At 50.3% G+C, this 8,525-nt stretch overlaps 1 protein-coding gene across 2 annotated transcripts in view; it reads left to right on the forward strand.

The window, feature by feature from the left end:
* Positions 1-203: 203 nt before the first annotated feature.
* PNPLA1 (patatin like phospholipase domain containing 1) overlaps positions 204-8,525 on the forward strand; it is an 11,829-nt gene continuing 3,507 nt past the window's right edge. For both annotated transcript variants that reach the window (XR_003399998.1, XM_026864491.1), the window contains exons 1-8: positions 204-844; positions 3,675-3,907; positions 4,903-4,968; positions 6,272-6,484; positions 6,861-6,921; positions 7,007-7,147; positions 7,442-7,541; positions 8,030-8,140. Coding sequence is in view for 1 of the 2 variants with exons in the window: in XM_026864491.1 (XP_026720292.1) it covers positions 643-844; positions 3,675-3,907; positions 4,903-4,968; positions 6,272-6,484; positions 6,861-6,921; positions 7,007-7,147; positions 7,442-7,541; positions 8,030-8,140 (1,127 nt within the window). In the remaining variant the exon portion in view is untranslated. The remainder of the gene's footprint in view (positions 845-3,674; positions 3,908-4,902; positions 4,969-6,271; positions 6,485-6,860; positions 6,922-7,006; positions 7,148-7,441; positions 7,542-8,029; positions 8,141-8,525) is intronic.

An 8,525-nucleotide genomic window follows, 5' to 3' on the forward strand; every position in this document is an offset into this window, starting at 1 on the left:
CCAGCTCCCTATTCCCTTCTCCCTCCGCCCCGAGGATATCCAAGAACCAGGCAAGGACAACTCTCTTCCAATATGGAGTAAATACAAGCAGTATTTCCAAACCTAACCTGATGTAACGCCCTGCATCCACCCCTTGTGTAACACCCTCTGGCTTTAAGTGCCTTACACAAGCCTTTACTCACTCAGTACTGAGCTGTGCCTAAGCTGGGATTGACAGAGAATCCTATTTATGAAAACACCCTTGATGAAGAAAGCATAAAGCAAAGAAGAAATTTTGCATGGATGTTTCCAAGTGTGACGGGCACAGTAATGCGGGGACCATCCACTCCTGGGACACTTCAGATCACTTGATACAAAAGGGGAGCCTTGATTCAGCACTGAGCATGTGAGTTGGCTGTGGTCGAGGATTACAAGAGCTGTTTTGATCAGGGGAAAAATTCTGTTTTTAGCACAGGCAGCAATTAAAATAGCTCGTGAATCTAAACGCCTCGGGGAGCTGTCATAAAAGGAGGTAGAAGATCCATCTTCTGGACTCCTCTGCAGCCAGAGATGAGCCTGGAGAAAGCAGAGAAGAGAGCCTGAGGTTCTGGTGAAAAAGGACAACTTGAGACATTGAGCCAGATACGCCAATTTGATCTTGAGATGGCCGAGGAGGATCTCCAGGGTTCGAGCACCCGTTTCTCACTCTCCTTTTCGGGAAGCGGCTTCCTCGTCCTGTACCAGGTTGGGGTGGTGCAGTCCCTCCTGGAGCTGGCTCCCAAACTCCTCAAGTCTGCGTGCAAGGTCTATGGGTCGTCCGCCGGCTCGATCATCGCTGCCGCTGTGGTGTGCGGCATCGGCCTCGGTAAGACAAATATTGCCTAGATTTCCTTACTATAGCTTTTTTTATTTCAAAATAGAACTAGAGGAGCTAATGCCTTAAAGCACCAGTGGGGATGCGATACTGGTGTAACTTACATCACTCACAAGGCATCAAAGAAATCTGCGGATGTTGCCACCTTTGGCAGACACCCTGAAGCAATTTTGGGCGGTGTAAGCTGAAAAAGCCTGTTATTACTGCCTGAATATTATTTCAGATGGTCATGTAGATACTGCACAGGTAAATCTGGATGTACCTGTATTTCACCGGCTCATATGCCTGCTCCTGTTGAAGGAGCAGATCTCCTTCTCTTCTGCTGTGAGGTCTAAGGAGTGCCGAGAGGTGTCCCGAAGCAAGTCTACGTGGCCACGGTGGGCAGATATGCCCATGTAAGGCCCCTTTGTCATCCTTAGCTACAAAGGGACACGAGCGGCAGTCACATACGTATCCATAGAGCTGACAGCCCTGTCTGCGTGTTACTTTGGGTTATCCCACTCAACCTTCCCAGCACAAAGGAAGATGTGGTGTGGTTCCTGTTCCCAGACAGCAGAGCACCTTTTGCCCCAGCAAAAAGCTCAAGGGCACATCAGCAGGACATACCCGGGGCAATAGCAGTCCCTGCTCCAGCCCAGGGCTGGGCTTTCTCTTAATGCTGCAGAAGAGGTTTTACTCCAAACCTCTTTAGACAGTGTGGAAACATGAACCTCTAGCCATAAGATTATCTATGTGTAGAATTAATTCAAAGCAGTTAATCGACTTTTAATAATCACATCCTCCCATATTTCCAATTAGTGTTTATGTGTAAACAACTGTACACAAGACTTAATCTTCAAAGGCTGATCCAAGCCCTGGTTCAAGCAATGGGGACATTTAGGAGGAGCAGGGGTTTTAGGGTCCAAATAATGATGGAGGAAGCAGGGAGGAAACACGCAATTCCTGAAACCTCTGGTGGATGCTACAACCACTCTGCTGGGGCTAAAAACAATTCAACACTTTGGCAAATACATTTAGACAAAGCAGAAAGGAATCTTTCTACCCATATGGGAATGAACTCCTCTACAAATCAGCAAGAGCCCCAAAGTTTTCCACTCCGATTCCTCATGCTGGTATAATTGGACGGAGCTGGTATCTGTCAGTTTGGTAACAGATCTTGCTGTGGACACCAGTGCTGAAATGGGGGTCTGCTTTGCTGGGGGTGGTAGGCACCATCCACTTAGAGGTGCTGAGATGATCTTGTGCCCAGAACATCTTGCCCAGAGTAAGACATTTTGTGTAGTGATGACTCTTGTTGGGTTTCTCATAAGGAAAATGAATGTGGCACAAACCTGGTCACAAATTCACACTAGGGAGGATTGGGGCAAAAAGAGGGTTAAAGGTGTGCTTGGCTCCTGATGGGGTGTCCCATGGGGTGGCTGCAGTCGTGTACCCTGCCCCTGCCCTGCCCTGGGTGAGAAGCTCTCTGAGCCAGGCTGTCCTCTGCCGCCCCACAGGTCACCTCCTGGGCACATGCTTGTCACCAGGATTGCATGCCAGAACCATCCCTCGCTCATCCCAAGTCAAAGACATGTTCAGAGTCAAAGCCCTCAAAGCTGGAGTCTGCTCTCGCCTCCTACCCGGCAGCTCACGGGTGGTTTTCCCAGGCTTTCTCCCATTTCCAGGACACAGAGCAGTCAGACAGTGCCTGGCAGACGCATCACCTGCCTGGGGTATCTCTGGCTCTTTCAGCATCCCTGAGGATTCTGCATGAGCCCACCAGGCATTAACCATCACATCACACGGCCTGAACCTCCACTCAAACATTTAGAACTCCTCTTAGTAGCTGTGTTGTTCCAGTTGCCTTCGGAACACTCCACCTAAACCATCTGTCTGTCCGTGCTTGTAAAGCAATTTCACAGGGCAACCTTGAAATCTTTGCCCCTACAAAGCCATGGTGCTAAAGCAAACCCACAGATTTGCGCTGATGCAAGGCTGGGACCCCACCTGGGTGCAAAGATGGTGCTTTGCAGCACCAGGGAGCTGAATAAGTTGTTTTCCTGCAAGAGTTTAACTGCCCAGGGTGGGGTATTCCCCCAAGCTAACTGCCCATTTCAGCAAAAGGGCCACGCTCTGACCCCGGGGTCAGGCTGACTGTGGAGCTTGCTGCACCCCTCTTCTCTCCCATCCCAGCACAGCCTTTAAAACCTAGTGTCTCCTGAGCCCTCAGCTGGGGCTCTGCAGTTCTGCTCCTTTAATCCAGTTTTTGGGACGTGCAGGTGCATGTAATGACTATTAACACCAGCTGGGGGGTCACTGGGGAAGCTCAGGGGAGCAGGGAGTCCCAGGATGGTGGAGCTCAGCTTGCAGGAAAGCCCTAAGCAGAGGAGGTGGGGGTTTGCCCCTTGTCCTCACCTTTGAGCCATCCCAGCTCCCCTGTGAAGCCTGGGGTGGCCCACATGCAAAATCAGCGGTGGAAGGCAGGAACATATTGTGCAAGTCCCACTGGCACCGCTACCTCAGTGTAACTCCCCGATAACCCCTTCCCGGGGCTCTTTGCAGCCTTTCCCTAACCCTGGGCCAGGCACATCCTGAGCCCCGGTCACCGGTACAGACAGGGATTTCACCAGTGGGGCCATGCTCAGCAATACATTGTTCTCTGAGGACACCCTGGGGGTGATTTCCCCTTTTCTGCCCTGCCACCACATCCCCCGTTAGAGCAGCGGTATCATCCCGGGGTTGTACACATGCTGGGGAGTGTTAAAAATAGGATTAAAAATCTAACTCTTAGGGCAGCAGCAATACTGACTTTCTCTCTGTCTTCACCCCCCCTCTCTGTCAGATGAAGTAAAGGAATCTTTCTTTGCCATGGCAAAGGAAGTCAGGAAAACCCTCCTGGGCCCTCTCTCTCCCAAGTGCAGCTTGCTGGCGAACATCAAGACTATTCTGCAGCGGACGCTACCAGAGGACTCCTACCAGCTGGCTTCGGGGCGGCTGCACATCTCGCTCACGCGGGTGGTGGACGGCCAAAATGTCATAGCCTCTGAGTTCAGCTCGAAAGAGGAGCTCATCCAGGTAAAGGGACCTTCCTCTGATGCTGTAGGAAGATCTCCACCTACTGCTTGGGATGGAGGTACCGAAGCCCTGATGACTTTAACCACAGATGTTAAGTCCAGAGTCAGGCAGGAATAAATCATGCTAAAAAAGCAGCAGGTTTGTTTCCAGCCTCAAAAAGCAGATGCTGACATGTTGCCCAGCTCTGATAAGTGCTAATGGCTCTTTGCAGAGAGCTGTGTTAACGCTAACATGACCTCTCAGCTTTCTGGACAGGTCTGTCCTCTGCCAAGTCCCACCGGCAGTAATTTTCCTCATTGCTTCAGAACTTTCCTGGGGGGAAAGACCTGGACAAAGTGTCTGTGCTGCCAAACAACAAGCAGCTGATTAACCAGTAAACTGCTGGGAAAAGAATCCCAGGGTAAAACCCTAATAGAGTTGCCCATAAGGTCGTGGGTTTGTCCCAGGGAGACAGCAGAGGATGGCAAGTCCATGGAGATGTTGGAGTTCACCCCGTGGTGTCAGCCCGAGGTCAACCCAGGAGCCTGGATGTTCATTCTCAGCTGATGAGATTGGTGGAAAATGGTTGCAAATGGCCCAGCAGTGGCTTTATCCTTGACAAAACTCAGCAGAATGAAAATGCATTGGGACGATGTCTTGGTTTTGTCCAAAAATCCACAAATATGAAAAATGAAGCCAAAGCTTCACCTTGCTACCATCAAAGGGCAGTTTAGACAGTGATATATAGATACACAACTCTAATATTGCTGGCAGGTATAAAAATAAAAAATGAGGTGCTATGCCCTTCTCAGGAGAAGTGTTTCAACTTTATTGAAAAGTTTCCCCCTTCTTGAAATCTTTCTTCTTGACACAGTCGAGTGCAAAGTCCAGGTGGTACTGGCAGCCTGGCTCCAGACGATTTGTCAAGGCTGAATTTGCAGGCACCCAGTCAACAGCTTTTGTCCAGGAGAACTTTGACAGGAACACTTACTTCTGCAATCCCTCTCCTCCCCCAGGCTCTTCTCTGCAGCTGCTTTCTTCCCATCTACTGTGGATTCATCCCTCCATCCTACCGAGGTGTGGTGAGTGTTATTTCCAACAAAATATATACTCCCGGCAGTACGTTCTTGGGTTTGAACTTTACATTCCTTTGGGCAGAGAGGGATAGATATGTCTAGGCTTCTGCTTTAGTTAATGGAGGATGATAAAGCCTTTTAGCTTGTTCTTCACCCCATCTGAAGATAGTAGCTGGGTGGAATTTCCATCCAGAGAGCCCTCTCCTGCTTTGCCTACAGAGCCTGGATGATTAAATCTTGCCTTGAAGATCACCAAAGTGAGATGAGGGGATGCCCACACTCAGGACTTTGACACACAACCCAGTTATCCTGGGCAGGATCTGTCTGCAGCGCAGATGATTCCCTTAGCTCAGGTGCACACTTGCATGGCTAAAATACCAAAAGTTCATGGGAGGATCCATGTGCACACTCATATTCTGCAAAACACCATGGTAAAGTCCACAAATTTGGGCTGGCTTGTGGCTAACCCCCGGTGAAGGAGGAGCACAGCAGCGTGGTGGGGAAGCGTGTGCAGATGGAGCGCGGAGCAGGCGATGCACCGTGACCTGCTGGTGTGTCAAAGCCCACAAAGCTCCGATACCACATTTGCAGCTGGTGCAGAGCCAGGACCTTTCTTTGACTCTTGTTGGGCTGCACTGATTGAGCCTATTTAGTCCTCAGATGCCTGTGCCTGGCTGGCAGGTCAGATCTCCAGCTTACCCCAGACTGCAGGGCTTGCCCACAAAGCTCATGAAGTTTGCACGACCCCGAGCTCAGCAGTGTTGCTGCATGAAGCTCCTCTGCACTGTTATTTCACGGGCATTTAATTCGATCAGCTGCAGTCCTTGCAACCTCAGATCCCACTGAGGTGGGTGGTAAATTCAGATTCGTTTTGGAATACAGCAAGTGACAGTTTCCTTGCCCAGTGAATAATCCTCCAGGGATTTGCAGGCAGTTATTAAATGCGGGAGCCCTACTGCTTGAGCTCAGGACTTGAAATTTATCCGATGCTGTAAATTCAGTTTGATGTTTGAATTGGCTAATGACTGCTTTACACAACTTTGTAAGGCTTTGTGAATTAAAATAATTATATTCCTATTTTAATAACTGCTGTGGATTACAGCACCTGGTTGAGGAGCTGGCTGGGTGCCGTGGGCAGGGCAGCAGAAGGAGCTGGCAAAGGCCAGGATAAAGAGCAAGGGGTGGGAAGAGAGGACATGCATGAACTGGTTCACGGCAGGAGATGTTGCCTTTGCGGCTTCTTGCCTTCCTCTCCGAGACGCTGTAACGAGTCCTCAAGGCAAACTCTCCCTCTGCTCTTCGCCCTCAGCGATACGTTGATGGAGGATTCACCGGCCTCCAGCCCGTTTCCAGCTTGGAGGAAGCCGTGATCACTGTGTCCCCGTTCACGGGAGAGCTCGATATCTGTCCACGGGATTGCCCCGCCACCTTCTTCTGTTACCAGATCTTCAACGGCAGCATTCAGATCTCGATAGAAAACCTCTGCAGGATTAGCTATGCTCTCTTTCCACCTAGCACCATGGTAAGCACACCAGGTCTTCTTCCCAGCTTTGTTTTGGTTAAAACAAATTAATGCTGGATCTGCCCTCCCAGCGTTAAGGTGCAGCTCTATCTTCATCATTAATTAATCAGATTTCAAGGCAAGGGGGCATTGCCCACCGCTTTTGCAGTGGGTTTTTTTTGGTGGGCACTGCTGATGAGTGGCCGAATCTGGGATGGGGTCCACCCTGGTTTGACAATCTGCGAAGGATCGGCGCTTTGGGGTTTGGAAACCAACCTGTGCTTGTAGCCTTCCCAAATGGGCCACCCCAACCCTCCACAGTCAAACAGCCTCGGCTAGATCCTGCCAGTGCCTGGATGGAGGGCTCTTTAGTGACATCAGGTGTTTCTCCTTGCAGGTGTTGAATGACATTTTCTCCCAAGGGTACCAGGACACTGCCCTTTTCCTGTACAGGAACAGTTAAGTGTTACCCCAAGACCTGACATGCAGCTGAGAAATGTGATGCACATGCAAACATCAGCCCTTTCTTTCCATGTCTTGCAGATGCCTTTGGGTTCAACTACTTTGACGGCAATTTCCGCTTCGCCAGCATGTGTGGGAAAAATGACTTTTCACACTCCAACGGGAGAAGCACTGGCCTATGCAAAAGGGCACCGCAGCGCCTGACTCCTTGCTTCCTGCCAGGTAGAGGATTTGGGGTACTGATCTTGGGTTTGGGGGTGGCTGGGACCACTGAGAGCTGCTAAAGTCTTTGAGAAAAGTAGTATTATATTTATTATGGTAAATATTCCTAGATCTGCAGGAGGTCTTTGCAAAGAGGCTTTGTAAGAGTGGCTCAGGCTGGATTCTGGCCTGGGCTTCCGTACCTACAGGCTGAGCCGCAGCAAGAGTTGCTAGACAAAGGGAATTATTGCATTTATTGGGTTATTTCTAATTACTGGTCTTTATTTACTTCTGTGTTGTCATTCATGGGCCCAGGCTTGGCTCTGTGGAGGAAGGAGCCGGTGACTGGACTGCAGAATCCACTGTCAAAGGTCCTGTTGCAGCCATACAGGCTGCCAGCTCTTGTCAGGAAGGGGTAAGAACATCTTGATAGAGGCATCAAAGCTGAGCGTGATACAGAAACCAGTGGTTGCGCCTTCAGCAGTGGCGAGACAGCTGGAGGGACACGGTACGAGCTTAGCAGGAGGCATGCAGGTGTCCCTGCAAGCCCAGCGTTGGGTTGTGCCGGGGGCTGTAGCATCCTTCAGACAGCAGCTCTGTGGGAAACGCAGAGGGAGCCGCTGGGGCAGCGTGGGCTGGCGGCGGGTCCCTCCTTTTCTATGGACCAGGGCAAGCTGCTGCACATCTACTGCATAAATAGGCTTAGTGCCATTCCCTTCCTCCACAGGGGGATTTGTATTCCCTGAAGGCAAGCTCTCGGGGAGAGCGGGCACGGCTAGCAGGAACACCAGGGGATTGCTCGGTTACGAAAGAGTATTACCATGGGCATTCACCATTAGCACCCCCCTGCTTTTACTGCATTTACCAGTCATTAAACTCAGCCTGTTTATTTTGGTTTTGCAGGCTGGAGAAGCTGTGGGGGCTGCTGGAAGGTATTAGCTCCATGGTAGAATGGTTCCAGAAGCTCCTCCAAACCATGGTGCCTGGTTTGCTTAAGAAAGCCATGGCCAGGAGGTGAGGTGCTCAGGGGATGCAAACCCTTGGCAGAGGGAGGGCAGGGCAGGGTACAGAGCAGGGAAACCCCAGGGGACCTTACCCATGAGTCACTGATGCTAAGCACGGCTAAAAATTCAAATTTTCAGGTACCCACACTAAAAGTAGCTAATTTTTGTCCCCATGATATTATTTAGTGGTGTCTGAAAGAAGCTGTGAACTAGCTTAGTGCTGTTTCCCTGCAGCAACATATTCTTGTTCCATTTATCTGCTGGGCTCTGTCCTAGCAAGCATTGGGCACATTCACCAAGACCCTGAGAGGTGTTTTGGCACTAAACTCTCAAAGATTCAAGGCATTTATAGCACAGAGAGCTTTTAAGCCATACCCGCACAAAGGGAAATGGTA

The sequence above is a fragment of the Athene cunicularia genome (genome assembly GCF_003259725.1).
Source record: "Athene cunicularia isolate RWA chromosome 26 unlocalized genomic scaffold, athCun1 chr26_part2, whole genome shotgun sequence".
NCBI lineage: Eukaryota > Metazoa > Chordata > Aves > Strigiformes > Strigidae > Athene > Athene cunicularia.